Raw genomic sequence first — 25,111 nt, forward strand, 5'->3', positions numbered from 1 at the left:
GTGTGTGTGTGTGTGTGGAGTGAAGGGGAGTGCTGTGGGTGTGGTGTGTGTGAGGAGTGTGTGGGGTGTGGGTGGCGTGTGGGTGACAGCCTGCTCCCCCTCCCTAATCTCATGCCACCTCCCCATGCCCCCTCCCTTTCACTCATCCCTGTTGCAACCATTCCACGCTGCTTTTGTCCACACCTGAGGGCAAGGTCACAGCTGGGTTGGTGGTGGTGGTGGTCGTCCTCTCATGTCCTGGTCAGGGGTCTGACCCAGAGTTGCCCCCACCGTGTCTAAGGCGACTGCTTTGAGCTGAGCAGGCAGGGGAGGGGAACCCTACCTCACCTTGTGTGGTGGGGCTGATGGAGGAGAAGGACTCTTGCTGACTCACACACTCCTGTCTTGTCTGTCTCCGGGCTGGCACCGATGAGGAAAATCTTCCAAAACCCGTGCCCAGTGCCCTCCATCTTCTCCACTGTCTTTCTGTCGCCCAACCTTGTACGGTGGAATGAAAAGGCAACAGCGCCTAATGTGTGTGTGCACATGTGGTGCACAGCTCGTGTGCCTGTGCAAGCATGTGCTGTATAAGTCTGTGTACTGATTTCCCTCATTAGATGAGGACCAACTGCTGTTTGAAAGGTGGGTTTTGGTTCTAATTCTTTCTCTGCTTCCCTCTCCCCTCCTCTTCCCTTACAGGGACTTAGAATGGGTGGAGAGTATTACAGTTTTGTTTATGTAGCTCATGTTTTAGAGTTCATGGTCTGCTGTTTCTGAGAAAGAACACTTGAAGGCTTGGACTGGATCTGAGAGAAATTCATGAGCCATCTGGGAAAACCCTAAAAAAAGTAGCCGGCAGTGGCTGCGGTCTGACCTGTGCCCTGCTCTGCCCCAGATCTGAGCAGGGCAGGTGCGGTCACAGGACTGCCGGCCACCAAGGTTTTCTTGAGCAGCAGAAACTTGAACATGAGGTCTGTGGGGGTAAGGCTTAGCAAGGCCTTGGGAAGGGGCAGACAGTGTTGTGGAGGGAGGTGACCACAGCTTGTGCAAGAAGCTTCGGAGTATGCAGGCAGAGCCTGCGGTAGGAGAGGAAGCTGGCAAGGTGTGGGCTGCCTGAGGAAAGGGGCCAGTTTCCCTCTGCCTGGTCACTCACCCTGGCCCACTCACTGTGAGGAAGCTCGGATGCCTGGTCTGAGATCCCTGCTGATCTGGGGCTCTCTTAGCAGGAACCCTGGGCTTGGTGGCTGACTCAGGACAGAGGGAAAGACTGGGCAGTGGACAGCTGTGGGAAGAAGAAAAAAGCAGGTCTAGCTAGATTTGGGAACGTTTTGGCTAAAGATGACATAGATGAGATCCTCGTGGCATTCATGTGAATCTGTGGGTTGTGGGTGGTGGAGCCACAGCACATCATCTGGCCACGTTTTGGTGTCACCTTGAGGACAGTTCCTCTCTAGACTGTGCCTGTATCAGGCAATTGGATGCTGATTATTAGGGTAGCAGTTTGGCTTGGGATAGCTAAGTACTCCAGGGATTATAATAGTTTGTATCTTTTTAAAAATAACTCTCGAATATACAACAAAGTGTATTGTATAATAGTGCAGCTTAAAGCAGGTCATAAAAAAACATGAAAATTCCAGTTGGGCGCAGAGGCTCAGACCTGTAATCCCAGCACTTTGGTAGTTGAGGCTGGTGGATCACCTGAGGTCAGGAATTTGAGACCAGCTTGGCCAACACCGTGAAACCCCATCTCTACTGAAAATACAGAAATTAGCCAGACATAGTGGTGCGCACACCTGTAATCCCGGCTACTCGGGGGGCTGAGGCAGGAGGATGGCTTGAACCTTGGTTGCAGTGGGCTGAGATTGTGCCATCGCACTCCAGCCTGGGTGACAGAGCAAGATTCTGTCTCAAAAAACACAAAAAAACCCAAAACAACCATGAAAATAGAAACTAAAGGAAAGGAAACAGATTTCTAGTAGTCTTCTCCTTTGGCACTTGGAAGCAACATTTTGCTCATTTCCAGAGAATATTTTCTGAAGCCATCAATGATCTGTTACATCTGTTACATTATCTCATGAAGCCATCAATTATCTGTGCATCTGTTACATTATCTCATGTCAGGGCACCTGGTTCTTCTTGCTGGGGCCAGTGCAGCCCATCTCCTCTTCAGGAATAGCCTGAAGCCAGGGCTCTCCTGGGGTTCTCTTCTGAAGTTGCTTCTGAAGCTGCTTCAGTTCCTGAGGTTCTCAGGGAAGGAATATTTCCTCCCCTAGAACACATCTCTCCTTTGAACTTCTGGACTAAAGTGTTGTCTTTGAGATTCTTTATGTACTTGGTGGTCTGGGTGCCTGTCTCCTAGATCCCTCAGAGTTCATGGGGTTCTTGTAGCTGTGAGAGGAAAAAGCTAGAAAACCAGGAATTTGTGGTGATGGGGAAGGCCTGTCACCCCTAACAGCCTTTCCTTCTGCTCCGGGGATCATGTCCCATGGGCCTTACTAGGCCTGGTCTTCCCAGCTGACCTCATCTTACTTCTCAGGCTGAGGCTGGTGGGTGATGAAGCCGCTTTCATCAAGGGAACACTGGAAGCAGGTCCAACTCACCACCCAGTGGGCTTCTCTGTGGCGCATCCTGCCTGTCGGGGGAGTCAGGCTGCGAGAGGAAGGGAGAGGATGAGGTTCTGAGGATTCTGCCGTGGTTTTTTTAGAAAAATCAAATCTGGACTTTGGGAACCTGCTTCCTGAAGGTAATGTAGGAGCTGGGCTGTCCCTCAAGGGAACCCTGGTGGAGTCTGCAAGCTGGCCTGCCATACAGAAAGCGCTCTCGTGTCTCCCGTGGTCCTTGTGTGTTATTTCTGAAGGCTGGTTCACTGGTTATAATGGATGGTATTCTCAGTCGGTCTCCTTCTGGAGAGGCCAGCCTGGGAGCAGGCGGCTGAGACTCAGGCTTGGGAACGTGGTTGGATCTTTGTGGAAAGTCCCCAGGAGGCCCACCCGGAATCTCCCCCAGACTTCATCCAGAAGGGAGCCCTTTTGACCCTGACTCTGGAGTAGTCAGCAGGCTCTTGGGGATGGGCGAAGCTCTTGAGGTCCCACAGGACACATGTAAAATCCCACGAATGCAGACCTTAGTCCACCAGTTTGATGAATTGGCACACATCAGATTTTATGACCATGGAGCCGATGGATCAGGAGAGTAACAAGGTGAAGGTGGCTTTATCCATGAAAATCACAGCCGCAGCTGCTTTGTGCCAATGATGAGTAGCTGCCAAGGAGTTTCAGCTGTTTGAGTGGCACATCTCTGGCCTAGTCTGCCAGGGTGGCACATCCTCACAAAAACATCAGCCTGGAGGAGGACACGCGGGTCCCTCCGCAGCCCCCTGCCCCTGCCTCCTTCCCCTTGAAGGGAAGTAGTCTGGGGCTTCCGGCATGTTGCTCCCCAGTCAGCCCCATGAGGCTGCCGGCCTGGTTCCCATGGCCCCGCTTGCTTGCTGGGGCTCCACGTCTCCTAGACACGCTCCAGGAAAAGCATTTCCCTCTTCGTTGCTTCTTGGGATTCCCGGTGGGTGCTTGTTGGTTCTCGAGAGAGATGGCGATCAGTCAGGAGCTGTGGGTGAGAAGCAGCCATGGCATCTCCAGGACAGGGTTGAGGTGGGGGCAGGGGGTGAGGGCCTAAGGATGTGACTCCCTGTCTCAGTTTCTTGAGGCCCAGGACTCAAAGTCCCCACCTCAGGGGACTCTTAGACCACCCTCTGGCCATTCCCACCTTCCCCTTACTGGTTCTCCCAACCCACTCTGACACCTTGCCCTGCAGGGCGTGCCTCCCTTGACCTCCTTGACTGTGTTTCTGACAAGGCCTTTAGGATGATCTCATTCTGCCCCTTACCCCCTGCCCCACACACCCCAGCACAGTCATCCACAAAGCACATGATTTGGTGGGCGGATGTCTTATTCAAGAAGTTCTTCAAGGAAAAAACATTTCCATCTTCCATCTTAGTCATTCCTTCCAATTCTAAGCACGTTCATTCTCAGGAAGCTCTTCCTTACGACCAGCCTCAGTTCATCTTGCTGCAGTTGAGACCTGTTTTTGTCTTGTTCATCAACCAGTTGTGAGGTCCTCTCTTTCAACCTGTTAATCCAGGGATCATTTTTCATCTGCAGGGCACCCTTCTCCAGGGTCCCAGGATGCATGTCTGTCTGCTCACAGATATCAGCTTCTCCCACCCCCAGGCTGTCTTCCTTTCTACCCTCTGGCCCCCAAAAGGCTTTGAGTTCACTTCCCCCTTGGTGTAGGGTTGGAATGTATGCAAGAACACAGCTGGATTTTAAAACCACCTATTCGAAGTGGACTCAGGAATGCTGGGTCCCTGCTGGTGTTAGGGGTACAGTAGCCCCCACAGCTGCAGAAGGCGCTCTCCCACTAAGGTTTCTTGGTCTTTGCCTGGGATTGCCATTCAGTCCCCTTTCCTTCCCTTTGCTGCTGAGGCCGTCTTGGGTCCCTGCTAGCCCAGCACACAGCGCATGATGTGTGCTTAGCTGTCCGGGAGGGGCCTGTGCTGGGCTTGCTGGGCATTGAGCCCATACTTGGTTGATCCGGAAGTTTGGACTTGGGTATAATAGAATGTCCCTCAGTTTTCTCTAAAGTGCTTCAGGCTTTGGGCCAAGAGCCTTGGGAGATTCTGCAGGGATCCTGAGAGGTCCCATGATTTCTCATTCAGCACTTTATCCCAGGACTCCCAGATTTGAATTCCCACATCTCCAAGATCCTGGAAAATCCAGCCAGAGGTCCTAAGCCCTGCAATTCCAGTGCCTCCACTTGGAATTCCAGGATGAGCATGAATTTTCTCACCTCTCCACCTGACCTGAGCATTTTGATTATATCAGTCATTGGATTAGTTTCTTCCCAACCTGCAGGTTGGGACTTAAACTCAGGCTGTTCTCCAGGGGCTCAGTTCAGCCATCAAGATCTCTGTCCAGGCTCACTTGACCCATGGGACCTGGTCATGGGCTGGCAAGGAGGATGGTAAGGAGAGAGGAGGAATGTGATCTCACAGCCTTCTTAACTCCCTTCCAACCACAGGGAGCTGCAGGGATGGGAGGGGCTTTGTCAGCACAGGTGTGTACCAGGTGCCCCGGCTGCTGGGGCTGGCTAGTTGTGACTCTCTCTGTCTTGTCGCCAGGCGGAGACAGCAGCCAATCGCATCTGCAAGGTGTTGGCCGTCAACCAGGAGAACGAGCAGCTTATGGAAGACTACGAGAAGCTGGCCAGTGATGTGGGTACCCCCTGGGTTCACCTGGCCTGACTCTAGCCAAGAGTCAGTCCCCTAGAACGTGTACCTCCAAATCTTTCCTTGGAGCATAGTCCCAGGCTGGTATAGTTGCTGATCCCAATCCTGCTAGTCCAGGGCAGCCTGAGCTCTGCTGTGGCTCTCCCAGAAAGTAGTGAGGTAGGGGCAGAGGCCAGTCCCTGAGTTATCATGAGCCTAGATGATATCCCTTTGCCTCTCAGGGTCTTCTTGTTTTTTTCACTTGTCAAGTGAGAGCTGAGCCAGGAGGTGTCAGAGCCTTTCCAGCCTAGTGTACTCTTAGTCTGTGAGTTTTGCTTCAGTGAGAAAAGGAGCACATCTTGTTCTAAGAGGATGAGGGCAGGGTTTTTGGTAAATTAGTGCCGGCTCAGGCTAGCATAGCAGCTACCAAAAGTAGTGGCTGTCCCCTACCGTTCAGGAAACAGGATCACACAGTGCTGGGTTTCCTGTTCTGCCACTGGCTACATTTGGGTTAAGCCTCCTCTTCTTGAAAGAATTCAGCCCTTTGAGCTGCTCAGCCCAGGCTCTTGGTGGATCTGCTGCCCAGCATAGTAAGAACCCAGGTTCTGGAGCCCAAGCGCCTGGGTTTAAATTTCTGCCATTCCAGCCAGGTCACCTTGGCAAGTTACAGGACCTGGTAGGGCCTCGGTTGCCTCCTCTGCAACATGCAGATGATCACAGCCCTTAGCTTCATAGTGTTTCTGTGATGATTCAGATGAGTCCATGTGTGTGATGTGCCTGGCCCCCTGAAGGTGTTCAGTGTATTCCTATTGTCATGTGCACCCCTCCACCTTCTCCACCACCATCACCTTGGCCCAAGGAAAACAGTCCAGGCTGTGCCTGCTTGTGCTCCAGGCCAGCTCTCTGCCCAGAAGCCAGCCACTCCCCTTTTAAGTCAGAGACCCACATTCTAGATTCCTAGGAAGTCAGATGGCAAGAACTTCTGGAAATAGCTGTTAACCCCCTCCATGGTATAGATGAGGAAACTGAGGCCCAGCCAGTTAGAACCTGGTACTAAAACCCAGGTTTCCTTCCTGCCTTTTAGTTGCACTAACTTCACACCAGGTCTATGGGTCTTCCCTTAGCAAAGCAGGGAAGTTGAGTGATGTGACTGTGAGTCGATGTACCCTAGCAGCCAGGCTTCACGAAGCCTGTGGTTCTCAGAGGGAACAGCCTGGAAGCTGGCTTCATGGCCTGGGAATGTCGGTAGTTGGGAAGGAGTGTGCTATTAGGAGAGACCCCTTCCCCATGTGGGAAGGGCTGTTGGGAGGAAAGGGAGGCTGGCCCTAGCACACTCCCTCCCCGCGTCCTCACCTCCTGCCCCCACCGCCTTCCCGCCCTAGCTGTTGGAGTGGATCCGCCGCACAATCCCGTGGCTGGAGAATCGGGTGCCTGAGAACACCATGCATGCCATGCAGCAGAAGCTGGAGGACTTCCGGGACTACCGGCGCCTGCACAAGCCGCCCAAGGTGCAGGAGAAGTGCCAGCTGGAGATCAACTTCAACACGCTGCAGACCAAGCTGCGGCTCAGCAACCGGCCCGCCTTCATGCCCTCCGAGGGCAGGATGGTCTCGGTGAGCACTGGGGGTGAGCCTGGGCCCCCAAACTGGACTGCCTCCACCTCTGAGCTGCTCCTAGTCGTGGTCAAATTCAGCTTTATGGGGGTGGGGATGGGCGTGTTTGCTTCTACCTACATACACTGCTCCAGAAGTCACTTCCCCCTTCCAGTTACCACCCAGGCTCAAGCCCAAACTCGGCCATGTGGGGCAGCCCCCTCTGCCCAGACCATTCTGAGTCAGGCTTATCCTTCCAGACCCCTGACCCTGCTCCAGACCTCCCTCTCACAAAAAATCATCCCTGTGAACACAATGCTTTTGACACCCTGAACCTGGGCATAATTGAATCGCAGTAAAGTCGATTTCTACTTCCATGGAATCTTAAGTAGTTAAAAAATATTATTATTTAAGTAATAGTTTTGTGGGTTTTTTTGGGTAGTATATTTCAAAGATACAAACAAGCAAAATACAGAACATGGAAATTACTGAAAATCTTACTACCCAGTATCAACTTTAAAAAAAATGATTTTAACCTTTTTGGTTTTTTCATGTAAATATTTGAGGGAATCCTAAAGCATATGTATTTGAAATTAAACATTTTTCCCCGTTTTTGTACTCAAGTGTCCACTGACAGGTAACTAGAGCCTGTTTTACATAATAAGCTGCTTTAAGAAAACCCCCAATCTTACGTTATATTCTGACCAGCTTTCCATGTCATCAAATACTCTTCTTTTAGGTTATTTTTGTTATTCATCCCCCTTGACCCTGTCCTCACAACTTAGGGGAAAATTTCATAAGCCAGAGAAACACACAGAAGAAAATGTAAGAAATTTGCCATGACGGAGCTTTTTGTCCTTAAGGGAAAAGTAATAGGAGTGTCACGGGCACATGACAGGTCTAGAAAGGGAGGGTGAAAGGCAGACAGCACTGTGTGGAGACAGCAGCCCAGGGGGTCGTGGAGGGAGAATACACTGCAAGTGTGTATGCAGTTTGGAAAATTGCAGTCATTTCCGGGCTCCAAGGCTGAATTAGGTGGCCAGAGCCACTGCTAGCCTAAGGGTGCTCTATGAGAATTAGACAAAGTACCCTTTCTGGGGGACAGATGTAGCTTGGCCTGGTGACATGTGGTGGGGAGGGTGGCTTGTAGGGTGCAGCCCCAGTGACTGTCCAGCTGGGCACCGTTGCACAAACTGGAGGCATGGCCCTGTCTGAAGGGGCGTGTGGGTTTGCACTCAGCATCTGTCCTGCCAGAATTCTGGCCGGCTCACCCAGGCCGGGGTCTCTGTAGGCTCCCGGTTACTGCCCACAGGCCTGAGCCCATGAATGGATCCAGGACCGTGGGGAGGCTGGGCAGCTCCAGTGCCTGCTTGCCTCATTGCTCATTGTTGGTCTGTTTACCTGGGGGGCCCTTTGCCTTAGCACATGTGTGACCTCTGTGATGGGTTAGAGTCCTATGGGAAACCAGTCCTAGTCAGGGAGAGTCTAGGGCCCTTTCCCCACAGGGCTCTATTCTCAAAGTCCCATAGCTGGGTGACCAGTATAGATGCAGGTCCCATGCCTTGCCCAGGAGGCCCGGCTCCTGGGAGCCCAGGAAATACCAGTGGGAGATGGGAGGTAGGGTGGGGCAGCTTGGCTGGGGTGGATATGGGGCAGAGATAGGGAAGAGGCTCTTCCTGGAAGGCATGGGGCACCTTCAGGGGTCTAGGGGGCCAGGGGACCTGAGGCCTAGGCCCGAGCCAGACCCTGACCCTGTACCTCCCATCCCCACAGGACATCAACAATGCCTGGGGCTGCCTGGAGCAGGTGGAGAAGGGCTATGAGGAGTGGTTGCTGAACGAGATTCGGAGGCTGGAGCGACTGGACCACCTGGCAGAGAAGTTCCGGCAGAAAGCCTCCATCCACGAGGCCTGGACTGATGGTGAGGCCAGCCCAGCCTCCTGCCTCCCCCCAGGGCTTCACTTTCCTACTCTTCAGCCCAGCCAGCAGCCACTACGCTATTCTTTGCTTTTTGTTTGTTTCATTTGGTCTGTTACTAGTTCCATGGCTTTAGGCAAGTTCATTAGCCTTCTGGTCGCCTCAGCTTCCTCATCTGTAAAGTGAGGATAATAATAGTACCAACCGCCGGGCGCAGTGGCTCACGCTTGTAATCCCAGCACTTTGGGAGGCCGAGGCGGGTGGATCACGAGGTCAGGAGATCGAGACCACGGTGAAACCCCGTCTCTACTAAAAATACAAAAAAAAATTAGCCGGGCGTGGTGGCGGGCGCCTGTAGTCCCAGCTACTCGGAGAGGCTGAGGCAGGAGAATGGCGTGAACCCGGGAGGCGGAGCTTGCAGTGAGCCGAGATTGCGCCACTGCACTCCAGCCTGGGTGACAGAGCGAGACTCTGTCTCAAAAAAAAATAAAAAATAAAAAAAATAATAGTACCAACCTCACAGGCTTGTAAGAATTGAATCGGTTAATACATAACGAAGTTCTGAGGAGAGTTCCTGCATAGTGCAGTGCTGTGTGAGTGTTCACTTTGCAGTCAAATCCTCTACCCACTGAGTGTTCACTGTTTTTCTGTTTTTTTGGAGGGTTTTTTTGAGATGGAATTGTGCTCTTGTTGCCCAGGATCGAGTGCAATGACGGAATCTCAGCTCACTGCAACCTCCGCTTCCTCAGTTCAAGCGATTCTCCTGCCCCAGCCTCTCTAGTAGCTGGGACTACAGGTGCCTGCCACCATTCCCAGCTAATTTTTGTATTTTTAGTTTCACCATGTTGGCCAGGCTGGTTTTGAACTCCTGATCTCAGGTGATCCACCTGCTTCTGCCTCCTAAAGTGTTGGGATTACAGGTGTGAGCCACTGTGCCCAGCCGTATAATGTCATCTTAAGGAATTATGTCTGCAAAACCCTATTTCCAAATAAGGTTCCATCTTGAGGTTCTGGGTTGGCATGAGTTTTATGGGGGACCCCATTCAACCTAATTTAGCCTCCTCATAGGGTTGTTGTGAGGCTTAAATATTATAGTACATTGCATGCTTATGATTTTCATCTGTTCAGTTCTTTTTCCTCTATTTCCTGGCCTCCAATTACAGTGAACCAGCCTTTGCCTTAGCACATGTGTGTCCCTGTTACTCCAACCTTGAGGCTCTTGGGGACGTGTCTGGTGTCTGCTTATTGGCAGCTAAGGTGAACTCTGAAGAGAGAGGATCATACCTAGGATAGTATTTTCCCCAGAACCTGGATCAGGGCCGGAGGTAGGGAACAGGCTGCCCATCTGCTGGGGCCCCTCAGGCCATTTCAGCTGGAGTCTGGGACAGACCCATTGGCTGGCGGAGCTCAATGCCCTAACACTCCCCCATTCAACCCTGTTTTGTACTCCTCAGACCTTAGGTTGGAGATGAGAAGGAAGAACCATACCCCAAGGCCATTTGGGAGTGGCTTGGCTTGGTGTAGGGCAGCGGTCCCCAGCCTTGTTGGCACCAGGGACCAGTTTCGTGGAAGACAGTTTTTCCACGGAGTGGGGAGGAGGCAGATGCTTTCAGGATGACTGTTCTACTTCAGATGATCAGATTCTTCAGATGAGATAGATTCTCATAAGGAGCACACAACCTAGATCCCTCACATGCACAGTTCATAATAGGGTTTGAGCTCCTGTGAGAATCTAATGCCACCCCTGACTCAACAGGAGGTGGAGCTCAGGTGGTAATGCTCCCTCACCTGCTGGCTCACCTCCTGCTGTTTGGCCCAGTTCCTAACAGGCCACGGACGGGTACTAGTCTATGGCCCGGGGAGTGGGGACCCCTGGTGTAGAGGATGGGAGTGTGCTTGACTGGCTAAGGGGGGTTGGGTCTAGTTCCCCTTTGTAAGTACAAATGCTGGGCTTTGCACACAATAGTAAGAGGTTGCTGCCCCTACATGCACTGTGCGTGTATGGAGTTATTTATCCAGGCGTGGACGGGGCAGAGTGGAGGAGGCACAATGGGGATTGCACTGATTCATCACATGCTTCTATCGGGTCCAGCTCACAGCCAAAGTACAGAGCAAAGATTGACCTCGTTGGCTTGCCAGCCACCAGCAGGGGCATGAGAAGTGCTGGCATGCTGGCACAGCCTCTGGGGAAAGCAGTTTGGCCATATGTATTCAGGTCTACCAATTTTACTACACTCTAACCTAGGAATTCCATTTCTTGAGACTGTCTAAAGAATCCATCCTGGGCGTGAGGAATGGCAGTGGCCAGGCAGCCCAGTTTCGCAAAGGCTGTCAGCGCGCTGTGGCCCACAGGCACCCGGCACGTGCCCTCCCTGCCACCAGGATGCCCAAGAGGAAGGTCAGCTCTGCTGAAGGAGCCACCAAGGAAGAGCCCAAGAGGAGATCGGCACGGTTGTCAGCTAAACCTCCTGTGAAAGTGGAAGCGAAGACAAAAAAGGCAGCAGCGAAGGATAAATCTTCAGACAAAAAAGTGCAAACAAAAGGGAAAAGGGGAGCAGAGGGAAAACAGGCCGAAGTGGCTAACCAAGAAACTAAAGAAGATTTACCTGCAGAAAACGGGGAAACGAAAACTGAGGACAGTCCAGCCTCTGATGAAGCAGGAAAGAAAGAAGCCAAGTCTGATTAATATCATATACCATGTCTTATCAGTGGTCCCTGTGTCCCTTCTTGTACAATCCAGAGGAATATTTTTATCAACTATTTTGTAAATGCAAGTTTTTTAGTAGCTCTAGAAACATTTTTAAGGAGGAGGAAATCCCACTTCATCCCACTTTTTAAGTGTAAATGCTTTTTTTTTAAGAGGTGAAATCATTTGTGGGTTGTTTATTTTTTTGGTACAACCAGAAAATAATGTGGGATATTGAATTATGGGAGGCTTTGACTGTCTCGGGTGTCAGCTTAACATTCCATAGATGAGGGGTTAGTTTTTATATCCTATAATACAAAGCATATTGAATGGCAATATGGAGTCAGTCCTGCATTTAATGTCTTGAACATTTTGAATTACTTCTATTCCCATGCTATTTTTTAGTAGAATCGTTTCCTAAAGAAAATCACTCTTTGATCATGGCTCTCCCTGTCAGAACTGTGTGCACTCTGTAACATCTTTGGTTGTGGTAGTCCTGTTTTCCTGATAACTTTGTTACTGTGCTGTGAAAGATTACAAATTTGAATATGTAGTGTACGTGCTATTCAGTCGTGAATTGGTGGGCCATATGTAACAGCTGACCAACATGTGAAGATACTGGTACTTGATAGCCTCTTAAGGAAAATATGCTTCCAAATTTTAAGCTGGAAAGTCACTGGAATAACTTTAAAAAAGAATTACAATACATGGGTTTTTAGAATTTCGTTACGTATGTTAAGAATTGCATACAAATTGAAATGTGTACTGATCCTCAGCCAATAAAATCTCAATTATGAAAATACAAAAAAAAAAAAGAATCCATCCTGAACATGGAGACATCCACACTAGGGCAAGCTGAGGGGCCAGCGCCCCACAGTAGGGCAGTGAAGGGTTAGGGCAGTGAAGGGTTAGGGCAGTGGACGTGCAGCCTTTCAGCAGACGTCTACATGAGAAGACTATGGAGCCAGGGTAGAAATTCCAATAATGTGCTGCTAATTTTTTTTTTTTTTGAAATGGAGTCTTACTCTGTCACCAGGCTGGAGTGCAGTGGCTCGCTGCAACCTCCGACTCCCTGATTCAAGCGATTCTCCTGCCTCAGCCTCCCAAGTAGCTGGGATTACAGGCATGCGCCACCACGCCCAGCTAATTTTTGTATTTTTAGTAGACACGGGGTTTCACCAGGCTGGCCAGGATGGTCTCCATCTCCTGACCTTGTGATCTGCCCGCCTTTGCCTCCCAAAGTGCTGGGATTACAGGCGTGAGCCACCGCGCCTGGCCAATGTGCTGCTAAGTATTTTAAAAGCAGAACACATAATTTATATATGCCCAAAGAATATCCACATAAGGAAAGACTGAATAGGAGTGGATAAGTAGGCTTACCTGTAATTTGTTTTCTAAACTTGATATATTACCATTCTGTTTTAAAGAAGAAAGAGTAGGGGGAAGGAAAGAAATGCCGCCTGGGGACACAACCTTGGCTCCCAGCCCAGCCTTATTTATTGAGATGGGCTGAGCATCCCAGCAGCAGAGGGTTGGGTATGTGAGTGAGGGAGGCCGGGCCAGCCCCCATCCTGTGCCTGTCAACTTCACAAGGCAGCTGGTGAGCATCGTCTAACAATGGCCCTGGGAGGTCATTTCTTGTTCCTGCTTTCCTCCTGCGGAAACAAATTTAAGAAATGCAAGACCTGCTTGTGCCCTCTAGAGAGAGGGCAGTGTGTCTGAGGGTCAGAGAAGGAGCTAGCCACTGTCGGGTTCTGTGCAGAGTGCACTGGACACACTGGCCCAGGGAAGGGGCCCCTGCAGGGCTGCCGGCAGCCAGTGACGATAACGGGACATTCTAAAGGCAGGGTACCCCTGAGGTGCTTGGGTTGTTTTTTTCCTGGTTATACCAGAGTTTATGGATGGCTGTGTTTCCCGCTGTGTGTATAGTGTCATGCCCTATGCGTTCCCACAGACTCCTGCGTAGCCCTCCTACGTAGACACTTTTATGGCCTTGGAAGTGCTCTGAGGAGAGTGCTTTTCCCCGTTGCGCCCGTGGGTGGATGTTCTAGTTGCACATCTGCTTTTGCACCCTGCAGATCCCTGCACAGTGGGAACCTCCTTGAGAAGCACCCCCAGAAGTGGAGCTCCTGGGGCCCTGAGGGGTGGGTGGTTGGGACCAAGGAGATGCTTCTCACTCCTGCTCAGCCATGTGGCCCTCTCTCAACCCAGGCAAAGAGGCCATGCTGCGACAGAAGGACTATGAGACTGCCACCCTCTCGGAGATCAAGGCCCTGCTCAAGAAGCATGAGGCCTTCGAGAGTGACCTGGCTGCCCACCAGGACCGTGTGGAGCAGATTGCCGCCATTGCACAGGAGCTCAAGTAGGTGGCCCCAGACACCCCTACCCTGTGGTGAGAGGCCAAGGCTGGGCTTTCTCAGCTGCTGGGGGAGGTGGGGGTGTGGCCGTGGAAGGTGGGGAGGGTGGGTACAGGTGGATGCCCAGGTCGGGAGGGAGTCAACGCAGAAGACAAATATCTCTCCTGGTGGGGAAGGAGCCCGGGACCACTGCCTTCCTGTTAAAGGCCACCAGTTCTCGCCTGTAGCTAGTACAGGAGCAGAGGGTGACCAAGACTTGGTTCTGAGCTTTCTCGTTGGGCCTTGAGGGCTCCCTGCCATTGGCCACTGGGGTGAAGACTGGTGTCACCTCCAGCCTTGATTGGGGAAGGGGTCTTCTTTGGTCTCCTCTCTGCCAGTCTCCTGAAAGAGGGGAGGGGTGGAAGGAGTGCCTGGAAGGTCTCTTGAAGGGAGTGCCCCTGGCTCTTCCCAGCACCACCAGCCACCCCACTGACAGCCTCAGGGAGAGGGAGATGGGCCGTGAAATTAACCTGGGTCCCCCGACTTCCTTGTCTCTTCCCTCCCCAGTGAGCTGGACTATTATGACTCACCCAGTGTCAACGCCCGTTGCCAAAAGATCTGTGACCAGTGGGACAATCTGGGGGCCCTAACTCAGAAGCGAAGGGAAGCTCTGGAGGTGAGGGGTCCCAGAGGGAGATCTAGGCCCATATCCGGCAGCCCTGTGGTGCCTCTTCCTGCTTCTTGACTCTCTTTGCTTTGGGCTAAAAGACTCTATGGGTTCCCCAGACCTCCCCCAACCCTGGCCTAAATGTGGAAGATTCACTTTGGCACAGGATTTGGACTTCACCCTCATGGCGATGCCTCCTCTCTTGCCCTCATGTGTCTCATCCTCCCAGTTTAGTGTGCTTTACAGCCCAACCCCAGCCATTTGAGAACCCTCCTATTCTACACACCAGACTCTGGGAGCCAGGCCAGGTGACTGTGATGTGAGATGGTTCATACCACCTGGCAGGAAGAGCTTGTTCTTTCTGCCTGATTGAATCAGTGCTTCTAGATCTGGGGCTCACCAGGAGGATCTTGATAGGAGTGGGGGATGATTCTGGACATCAGTGTACTAACCCTCACCCTATTTGGCACTCCCAGCGGACCGAGAAACTGCTGGAGACCATTGACCAGCTGTACTTGGAGTATGCCAAGCGGGCTGCACCCTTCAACAACTGGATGGAGGGGGCCATGGAGGACCTGCAGGACACCTTCATTGTGCACACCATTGAGGAGATCCAGGTGAGCCCCACCCCACTCCCCAGAGGCTGGCTCCCCTGGGGCCCCTGGCCCATGCTATGTGGGTCACTTTTGCAGGACTGCCCCTGAGGAAGAGCATCCCAAGGATTTTATAGACCCAGAACCTTTGCATTTGACTTATTTTGACAAGATAATATATGTGCACGGTCTAAAATTTAAAAAAAATTAAAAAGGGTTTATGATAGGGTCTCCCTCTGACTCCTTATCCTCCAGCCCCTAGTTCTCTCCCCAAAGGTAAGAATTTGACTACAGTCTCTGCACACAAGCAAATATGTTTGTTTCCAAGCTTTGTACCCTTTTTGTATAAAACAAAAAGTACCTTTTATTATATACCATATTCTGAACCTTGATTTTTATTTATTTTATTTTTTTAGAGACAAGGTCTCACTCTGTCACCCAGGCTGGAGTGTAGTGGTGGGATCATAGCTCACTACAGCCTCCAATTCCTAAGCTTAAGTGATCCTCCTGTTGCAGCCTCCCTAGTAGCTGGGACTACAGGCTCACATCACCATACCTGGCTAATTTTTTAATTTTTATTTTTGTGGAAGTGGGGTTTTTTCTTTGTTGCCCAGGCTGGTCTCGAACTTGTGGCTTCAAGAGATCCTCCCATTTCAGCCTTCCAAAGTGCTGGGATTACAGGCATGAGTCACTGTGCTCAGCCATGAACCTTGATTTTTAATGTAACATTTATTTGGAGCTCACTTCACATCAATTAGCAGCTTCCTCAATCTTTCATGCAGTTGCAGAGTACTGGATTTAAAAGGTTTTGCCAGGAGCTAAGGAAGCCCATGTTATGGGAGGTCATGTGGGGAGTGAGCCTCTGGAGCAGCCCTTCTCCCTGACCTGTGAGGTGGTGAACATGCCAGAAAGGTTGCTGCTAATTTGACCAGCCCTAAGGATGAAGCTGTTGCTTTTGATGACTGTGGCTTCACCTTCCTGTGGCCATACCTGCCATCCCGATTCTCAGCCACAAGAATCTTTGAATTGATGCCTCCTGGTCTCCCAGCTGGTGTGGAACTCAACCTCCATGGCCCTTCCACTCACTTCTAGTGCTCCCTTTGTTCCTCTTGCCCACATATTCCCATCTCTGTCCAGGGACTGACCACGGCCCATGAGCAGTTCAAGGCCACCCTCCCTGATGCCGACAAGGAGCGCCTGGCCATCCTGGGCATCCACAACGAGGTGTCCAAGATTGTCCAGACCTACCACGTCAATATGGCAGGCACCAACCCCTACACAACCATCACGCCTCAGGAGATCAATGGCAAATGGGACCACGTGAGTTGAAGGGCATGGGCCGAGCCATCGTAAGTTTCATAAAGGCAGGGATTTTTGTCCATTTTAATTGATTTTTGTCAATTTCATTCAAAATTGTCATATAGTAAACACTCATTGTTTGTCCAAATGTCAAATGACTGGATTTCCAGAACAGGTTGACACCTTTACTCCTGTTCTGTTACTGACCGGCCCTTCCCCTTCTGGGTCCTCCATTTCCTCATCTGGCACATGGGCAGATGGCTGACCTGTCCTGAAAGTCGCCTTGTTGTTCCTGCCCCAGGTGCGGCAGCTGGTGCCTCGGAGGGACCAAGCTCTGACGGAGGAGCATGCCCGGCAACAGCACAATGAGAGACTACGCAAACAGTTTGGGGCCCAGGCCAATGTCATCGGGCCCTGGATCCAGACCAAGATGGAGGTGGGTCCCGTGCTGGGAAGCAGTGCTGGGGCTCCCACCCCTCCCCACACTATCCCAGCCAGCCAGGCTGCCTGTCTCCCTGGGTGCGACACATGGAGGACTGAGGCCTGGAGCCCACCATGGGTCTGCTGTCCTGTAGAAGGCTATGGGGGCCTATGTGAGGGAGCCCTGCTGGCAGTATCTGATTTGGGAGCAAAGACATATGAGGACACCACTAAGAAGCTGCCTGTGGGCTCACGCCTGTAATCCTGGGAGGCCGAGGCAGGTGGATCACCTGGGGTCAGGAGTTTGAGACCAGCCTGGCCAACATGGTGAAACCCCGTCTCTACTAAAAATACAAAAGTCAGCCGGGTGTGATGATGCGTGCCTGTAATCCCAGCTACTTGGAGCCTGAGGCAGGAGAATCACTTGAACCCGGGAGACGGAGGTTGCAGTGAGCTGAGATTACGCCATTGCACTGCAGCTTGGGCAACAGAGCAAGACTCCATCTCAAAAAAAAAAAAAAAAAAGCTGCCTATGAAAGTCCCATAGGAGGGTCAGTTCCTGAGCGCCCGATGCAGCTTAATCCCTTTGATGTCTCTTGTTGACCAGGCCTCCCCTTCCTCTCCTCCTCCCCCTTCTCCTGAGCAATGAGCCTGGCCAAAGAAGATGACTGATCTTCCCAGAAAGAGAACTGAACCCCAGTGGAGCACAGAATTTTTTGCTGAATTGTGTGGGGTAGATAGTGGGGTGATTTAGCAGATCAGGAAAGGGGCCCTGCTTGGCTAGAGCACAGCCTCTGAGTTCCTCAAGAACAGAGACCATGTTGAATTCACATTTGTATGTGTCGCCCCCCCGCACCCCCGCCAGCACATTGTCCTTAGTAGACAGGCAGGAAATATCTACTGTATTGAATTGAGTGGACAGAAAGTGCTTTCACAAACAAGGGTTGTTTACATGGATGAATAACAGACAGAAATGGGCATTAGGCCTGGCCTGCAGGGATGGATGGGATTCAGGTGGGCCAGGGAGGCATCCCAGGAGGCGGAACAGCAGGAGCAAGAGCATGGGTACTGAGGAGGTGAGTGAGGTCTGCCGAGGCTACGAGGATTCTGGTTCAGTGGGTCCCTGAGATAGACAAGACTTGGGAAAGGGGCATTTGAATGGCAAGCAGAAGAGTGAATATTTAGGTTAGAACTGACCCTGCATCCCCTTCCTGAGGCTGACAGGTACCTGAGAGTTGGTAGGTATTTCATCCAATGATAACAGTGCTTGTTATATACCTCTGCGGTGCTGTTTCCATACCTAGGAGCACCCATGCTAAAAGTGTCTTACTAATTATCAGTGATGGCCTCCTTAGGGCTGGAATGGGAACTGAGAATCATTTGAGGGCTTAACAAGTGATTTTGGAGGCCCCAGTCCCCACCCTATGGGAGCAGAGTGAGGTGGTCTGACAAGGTGCTTCCTTCCCGGTGACCAGGAGATCGGGAGGATCTCCATTGAGATGCACGGGACCCTGGAGGACCAGCTCAGCCACCTGCGGCAGTATGAGAAGAGCATCGTCAACTACAAGCCAAAGATTGATCAGCTGGAGGGCGACCACCAGCTCATCCAGGAGGCGCTCATCTTCGACAACAAGCACACCAACTACACCATGGAGGTTGGTGGGGTTGGCCTTGTTCCTCTTGGGGAGCCCGTGTCTCCTTCTGTTCTTCCTCCTGTGTGGGGAAGTCTCCAAGGGAACAGGTTATAGTTGGAGGATAAATTCACTTCACCCCTGAAGCCTCACATCTTCAATTTTTAGTACCTTCTGCTTTCCCAAGGAACGTGTTGAGAATGCACATTTCTAGGCCCCGTCTCTAGAATTTGCTTCACTAGTTCTGGGGTGGGGGTTCAGAACAAGCACTTCTGGTGGTTCTGGGTGCTGGCAGGCTCCAAACACTGGCTCAGGCACCTGCTTTTAAAATGTCTACTTGTTTTAACTGTGAAAGTGTGTGTGTGTGTGTGGGGGGGGGGGGGGGGGGTGGGGTGGCTGTGGGGTTGGAGGTTCGGGGAATCACGCATTTTTTTGGTCTCAATCTTTCCTACCCCCAAATCTGCCCTCCTTCCCGACCTGACCCCCATTGGCAAGTCCTGGTTTCTTTGCTCTTCCAGGCAGAGGCTGCCACTCTGCCCCCTTGGTCATCTAGGGTCCCTGTCCTAGTAGGTTGTCCTTGTCCTGGTTCCCCTTCCTCTGGTGACACTCAGCCACACGGAAGGCCAAGTTTGATGGCTTTGGCCATTTTGATGGTTGGGGAGTAGGGTGGGCAGGGGCCGCCAGGAGCCCAGGCCTGGGACCCCTTTGCTGATAGGCCCCTTGCCCGCCTGCAGCACATCCGTGTGGGCTGGGAGCAGCTGCTCACCACCATCGCCAGGACCATCAACGAGGTGGAGAACCAGATCCTGACCCGGGATGCCAAGGGCATTAGCCAGGAGCAGATGAATGAGTTCCGGGCCTCCTTCAATCACTTTGACCGGGTGAGAGCCCCACCCTGTGCTTTCTTAGTGCAGCCCCCAACCCCTGCCTCAGGGCCCTGGAGGGCACTTCCCCGGGACGTGGGCTGCCATGCAAGTGAGGAGGGAGAGAAAGGGGAAACTGTCAGCCTGCCCTGACTCAATGTACCCCACAGAACCAGCCTTGGAAAACCAGTGTTGGTGCCCCATAAGCTTCCCAGAGAGTGTTCAGACTGTGGGTAGAAAGAGGACCTTTGACCCCTGATCCTTGCTCTCCTACCATGAGGAGTCACCCTTAGTGAAGGCTTGCTGCTCCCTGGCTGTGGAGACAGAGGAGCAGAAGAGAGACTCCTCCTGCCCTCGCTGGCCCCCACCCCTACCCCGACCTCCAGCGGCCTCTGGGACTCTGCCAGGGACATCAGAGGCCTTGGTCCTGGGTTCCCATCCCAGCTCTGGGTCAGGCTGGGTTTTAGTGGGCTGCCCTTTCCCAGTGCCCTGGGGCTTGTGGGCGGTCCCAAGGCGTGGGAGCATGGGCTTGGGTGCTGCCCACCACCCCACCTGCTTCATGGCTCTCTAGGCACCTGGGGGGAAGCCCCTGGGGAAGCCGGGGGGCTGGGTCACTTCTGGGGGAGCTTCTCACCCTTGTGGCTCATCACACCCCACTGTGGTCTTGCTCCCTGGAGCAGGACTGCGTGTGCTGGGGGGAGGGCACCCCCTGGAGCCTCATTGGTGTGTCTAACCGTGTGCACTTTTATTTCCCCTCCTCCCCCGCCCCCCCACCCTCCCTCCGCATGCCTGTCCCTGTGTCTCCCCACACACGCCACCCTCCCCCGGGGCATGCCCCCCTCACGGCTCCACCTCCCTGACACCGCATGGCTCGCTGCCTGGCGCACCGCGGCCCCAGGATCACTCCGGCACACTGGGTCCCGAGGAGTTCAAAGCCTGCCTCATCAGCTTGGGTTATGATATTGGCAACGACCCCCAGGTACTCGCCTCCTGCATGGAGCACGCTCAGGGGTGGCGTCTGGGGCGAGAAATAATGCGTTTTTCCTTTTTCTCTTCTCTCTGTCTGGATCTCCTGTCCCCCTCCTGTGGGCCATGGGGCTCGTCCTCTCCTGCTGTCTCTGCCCCATCACTGGTCCACCCTCTGCCCTCTGCTGTCTTTCGTGGCAACCTGCTGGGTGCCCGCTGTCTTCCGTCCTCGCCACTCTTCATCCCATGGGTGGATCTTTGCATCTCCCTGCTCTGTCTTCTTCCTGTCTTTGGACATTTCCACCGATGTGTGTTCGCATCTTCTCCCGTGTTCCTTTACCCATCCCGACCCCCAAAACCATAAATCTCATCCCTGTTCTGGCCATCTGTTTCTGTCTTCCTGGCCCCGGGCCGGCCCTTCCTCTTCCTGCCTTCCCGACCCTCCTCGTGTCTTGGTACCACTGCCCCCCACAGAAGAAGACAGGCATGATGGACACGGATGATTTCCGCGCCTGCCTGATCTCCATGGGTTACAACATGGTAACGTAAACCCCACCCTCTGTCTGCCCTGGTGAGAAGGCAGCCAGCTGGCGGGAGCAGCCAAGTCCCAGGAGTGGCAGGCTGGAGGCCCTCAGGCTAGGGGCTGCCCTCCCTGGAGGAGCCCCAAGGCCCGTGTCCTTGGGGAAGATGGCTCCCTGAAAGCCGGCCCGGCCACGGGCGTGTGTGTATCCGGGAGGCCTGGCCTCCTCACCGCAGTCTCTGTGCCACTTCATCTTCTGGTACTTCTCACTCCCACTATGGACAGCTGGGCTGACCCTGAGGCTGGCAGGAAGGACTGGTGGTGTGGGATATCTCGGGTTTTGGGTTGGCATGCGTCACCTGACATGGAGCATGGAAATTGAGACTTCCACCTCTGTCCTGGCGGTGGCTCTGGTCGGGCCTGCCACCCCTCTGGATTGTCCCAGGCCGTCCCCCACCCCCCAACCTTCCTAGTCTGTCCCCCCTCGCACAGACATTCTGAGCAGGACAGGTGACTCCTGAGCCATGGTGCTAAGTGCAGAGCCCACAGGCTGCCCAGCGCAGGGCATGGGCATGGGGCTAGGAGCAGTGAACCTGGGAGTGAATCCCAGCCCTGCCGTCATTAGTGTGTTACCTCAGGTGAAGTGGGGGAACTCTACAGGACTGTTACAAGGATTAAATGAAGGAATTTAAGTGTGTGCACGTATCTCGCATGTAGAAAATACAGTGTGGTGGGGAGAGAACAGATTCTAGAACCAGACTGCCTGAGTTCAAATCCCAGTTCTGCTGCTTCCTGGCTGTGTGACCCTGGGCAAGTCACTTAGCCTGTCTGGGCTTCAGATTTCTCATCTATACAATGAAGATAATAAAATACCTATCTTTATGGTTGTAGTGAGGATTAAATGAATTGAAATAAAGCTTTTAGATTAATACTTGATATGCTACATAGGTGTCAGCCATTGTTAATCATTGTTGTCATTATAGTTATTATCAACATGATTATTTGCTCTAAGGGGAACCCAGGCATCTGCAGGCTGTCGGAAACCCTGAGCTGGGTCTCCCTTCTTGGGTGTTGTGTCCCCATCATACCCTTAGGACAACCCAGGTTAGGTCAGGGGGATGTGCCCTCCTCTTCCAGCCACAGGCTGCTCTGAGCCCCCAGGGTCTTCAGTCCATATGAGATATTCCCAGCAGGCCATGGGCTGATAGGCCTGGGGTTGGCTGTTCCCTCCAGGGAGAAGCAGAATTTGCCCGCATCATGAGCATTGTGGACCCCAACCGCCTGGGGGTAGTGACATTCCAGGCCTTCATTGATTTCATGTCCCGTGAGACAGCCGACACAGATACAGCAGACCAAGTCATGGCTTCCTTCAAGATCCTGGCCGGGGACAAGGTGGGTGTCCTATGGTGTGGGCATTGTGCTGGGGTGGCAGGCACTGTCTGGACTGTGATCTAAAGGGGTGAGAGCTGGAACATGAGCTCCTCAACTGCCCCTTCTTCCAGGCTCCTTTGGCCTCTCCTTGTTTGCCACTTCTACCCATTTCTGTAATGCCTTGGGCTCAGCTAAGGTGTCAGGACACAGGATTAGTATAAGTGACCCTTCCAGGATCGCTGCATGCCAGTGAGGGACTCCATAGCTGGGATGAAATGACGGGTGGCAGACGGGAATAGAGTGGTGTGGATGTGTGATTGGACTCTTGGAGTCCATCTGACAATCCCTGGGACTTCACCCTTGGTATCATTCTGCGCATCGGCACGGACTATAGTGGGAGCAGGAAGAGGGACTGTGGGACACAGGAAGGAAGCATGTCTCTCGTGTTTTCTACCCTGAGCAGTGATCTACTCTGGGTTTCCCAGTCTCCCAAGTACCCTGCAACACTCCATCTGGCAGTGGACGGAGGTAGGGGGTTGTTTCCATGGATGCCAGAGGCTTAGTCCAAGTCTCCACTGTTCTGAAATGGTCATTGGTAGACCTGGATGTTACCCAGAACCACAGCCATCTCCAGCCCAGGGACCTGAGGGGATCTGTAGAAGCCACAGATCCCTCGAATATTAGAGAAAAGACTCACAGAGCAGCCAGAAGAAATGGTGGGGGTGGGGTGGGGACCTAGGGTCTGTGTTCTGTAAAAGTCACAGTAAATCCTTATGCCATCCTTCCTTCAAAACTGAAAAGATTCAGGCCAGGCACAGTGGCTCACGCCTGTAATTCCAGCACTTTGGGAGGCTGAGGTGGATGGATCAGGTCAGGAGTTCAAGACCAGTCTGGCCAACATAGGAAAACCTTGTCTCTACTAAAAATACAAAAAATTAACTGGGCATGGTGGCGTGCACCTGTCATTCTAGCTACTCGGGAGGCTGAGGCCTGAGAATTGCTTGAACCTGGGAGGCGGAGGTTGCAGTGAGCCAAGATTGCGCCACTGCACTCCAGCCTGGGTGACAGAGTGAGACTCCGTCTTAAAAAAACTGAAAAGAATCAGTTACCGAAAGCAAAAGCCAATAGGGAGGGAGTATAATTTCTGAAATGTCTGTCTATAAGGGAATAAAGGCTGAACCTACAAAGAAGTCCCTAAAGGTCTGATTTAAGTACAAGAACAACGTTATTTGCATCATAGCACCTTGGAGCTGGAAGGATCCTCAAACCATTTAGTTGTCGTGGCTAATTTTGTAGAGGAGGAAAACTGGGGCTCAGCTAGGGGCTTGGTCTCCCAACTGTTGGATTGATAGTGGCAGCTCTATCCTCCCTCAAACTGGTTCCCAGGGCACTCTGGCAGAGGTAGGGCATGGTGCAGGGCGACTACCTTGTGGGTCAGAGCCCCCAAATGAGCTCTCCTGGATCTTGAAGCTCCTAAAAGAAGCAGCTTCCAAGTAGACCTATCATGAGCAAACCTGGGAGAAGGCAGATACCCAGGCTGCAGCTGCCTGCATGGGGCAAGGCCCACATTTCTGCAAAGGAGCTTAAGATAGCCTGGCCATATTTGGGAAGCAGTGATACCCAAACATGGATGGTGTTCTTAATCTGCTGGAGGGCTCATTAAAATTAGACTCTCTGTCCGAGGCCTCCAGAGAGCTCAGCTGAGTGCGTGTGGGGTCCCCCCAGGAACCTATACGCTCCACCAGAGTATCTGCTGATATTGCTCCAGCACGCAATTATTGCAGACTAGTGTGATTCAGAAGATGATTATAGGTGTAATTGGCACATGGAATTAGATTGGAAAGTGGCTTACAAAGTAGGTACTGAAGTGGAAAACCTGAGACAATTTTAAAAATACATGTTGTGTATGCGGTATGTACATGTGTGGCTATTTATGTCCGTACATCCTGCAGTTCCCGGAGGGAGGCAAAATGCAAACGGCACATGCTGCCTTCACGCTGCCAGGCTTTGCGGCTGTGTCGGGCCGCGCAGCTTTATGGCTGCTGGACTTTGGGGCCTTCCTGACCACTCTCTCCTCGCAGAACTACATTACCATGGACGAGCTGCGCCGCGAGCTGCCGCCCGACCAGGCTGAGTACTGCATCGCGCGGATGGCCCCCTACACCGGCCCCGACTCCGTGCCAGGTGCTCTGGACTACATGTCCTTCTCCACGGCGCTGTATGGCGAGAGTGACCTCTAATCCATCCCGCCCGGCCGCCGTCGTCTTGTGCGCCGTGCCCTGCCTTGCACCTCTGCCGTCGCCCATCTCCTGCCTGGGTTCGGTTTCAGCTCCCAGCCTCCACCCGGGTGAGCTGGGGCCCACGTGGCATCGAGCCTCCCTGCCCGCGAAGTGACAGTTTACAAAATTATTTTCTGCAAAAAAGAAAAAAAAAGTTACGTTAAAAACCAAAAAACTACATATTTTATTATAGAAAAAGTATTTTTTTCTCCACCAGACAAATGGAAAAAAAGAGGAAAGATTAACTATTTGCGCCGAAATGTCTTGTTTTGTTGTGACATAGGAAAATAACCAAGCACAAAGTTATATGCCATCCTTTTTACTGATTTTTTTTTTTCTTCTATCTGTTCTATCTGCTGTATTCATTTCTCCAATCTCATGTCCACTTTGGTGTGGGAGTCGGGGTAGGGGGTACTCTTGTCAAAAGGCACATTGGTGCATGTGTGTTTGCTAGCTCACTTGTCCATGAAAATATTTTATGATATTAAAGAAAATCTTTTGAAATGGCTGTTTTTTAAGGAAGAGAATTTATGTGGCTTCTCATTTTTAAATCCCCTCAGAGGTGTGACTAGTCTCTTTATCAGCACACACTTAAAAAATTTTTAATATTGTCTATTAAAAATAGGACAAACTTGGAGAGTATGGACAACTTTGATATTGCTTGGCACAGATGGTATTAAAACAACCACACTCCTGTGACAGCTCTTTGCCTGCTCTTTGCTTGATGTT

At 52.1% G+C, this 25,111-nt stretch overlaps 2 protein-coding genes across 5 annotated transcripts in view; both read left to right on the forward strand.

The window, feature by feature from the left end:
* ACTN1 (actinin alpha 1) overlaps positions 1 to 24,890 on the forward strand; it is a 105,501-nt gene extending 80,611 nt beyond the window's left edge. The window contains exons 9-22 of one of the 4 annotated variants that reach the window (XM_032134793.3): positions 5,156 to 5,248; positions 6,625 to 6,855; positions 8,608 to 8,755; positions 13,649 to 13,799; positions 14,341 to 14,449; positions 14,917 to 15,057; positions 16,171 to 16,353; positions 16,634 to 16,768; positions 18,228 to 18,407; positions 19,118 to 19,264; positions 20,145 to 20,225; positions 20,687 to 20,752; positions 21,966 to 22,124; positions 24,185 to 24,890. In XM_032134793.3, coding sequence (XP_031990684.1) covers positions 5,156 to 5,248; positions 6,625 to 6,855; positions 8,608 to 8,755; positions 13,649 to 13,799; positions 14,341 to 14,449; positions 14,917 to 15,057; positions 16,171 to 16,353; positions 16,634 to 16,768; positions 18,228 to 18,407; positions 19,118 to 19,264; positions 20,145 to 20,225; positions 20,687 to 20,752; positions 21,966 to 22,124; positions 24,185 to 24,343 — 1,983 coding nt within the window. In that variant the 3' untranslated portion in view covers positions 24,344 to 24,890. The remainder of the gene's footprint in view (positions 1 to 5,155; positions 5,249 to 6,624; positions 6,856 to 8,607; positions 8,756 to 13,648; positions 13,800 to 14,340; positions 14,450 to 14,916; positions 15,058 to 16,170; positions 16,354 to 16,633; positions 16,769 to 18,227; positions 18,408 to 19,117; positions 19,265 to 20,144; positions 20,226 to 20,686; positions 20,753 to 21,965; positions 22,125 to 24,184) is intronic. The other 3 variants (XM_032134794.2, XM_032134796.2, XM_032134797.2) reach the window with 3 other exon arrangements.
* LOC116456159 (non-histone chromosomal protein HMG-14-like) lies at positions 10,723 to 12,075 on the forward strand. Its single transcript, XM_032753754.2, has one exon. It carries the CDS (start codon positions 11,135 to 11,137, stop codon positions 11,435 to 11,437), a length of 303 nt encoding a protein of 100 aa, XP_032609645.1. The 5' UTR covers positions 10,723 to 11,134; the 3' UTR covers positions 11,438 to 12,075.
* Positions 24,891 to 25,111: the final 221 nt, after the last annotated feature.

Source organism: Hylobates moloch, unplaced genomic scaffold, assembly GCF_009828535.3.
Source record: "Hylobates moloch isolate HMO894 unplaced genomic scaffold, HMol_V3 SCAFFOLD_16, whole genome shotgun sequence".
NCBI classification, from domain to species: domain Eukaryota; kingdom Metazoa; phylum Chordata; class Mammalia; order Primates; family Hylobatidae; genus Hylobates; species Hylobates moloch.

Bases quoted from the DNA above. Each gene is read 5' to 3' on its own strand.
- LOC116456159 (XM_032753754.2), top strand. From the start codon at position 11,135: ATGCCCAAGAGGAAGGTCAGCTCTGCTGAAGGAGCCACCAAGGAAGAG.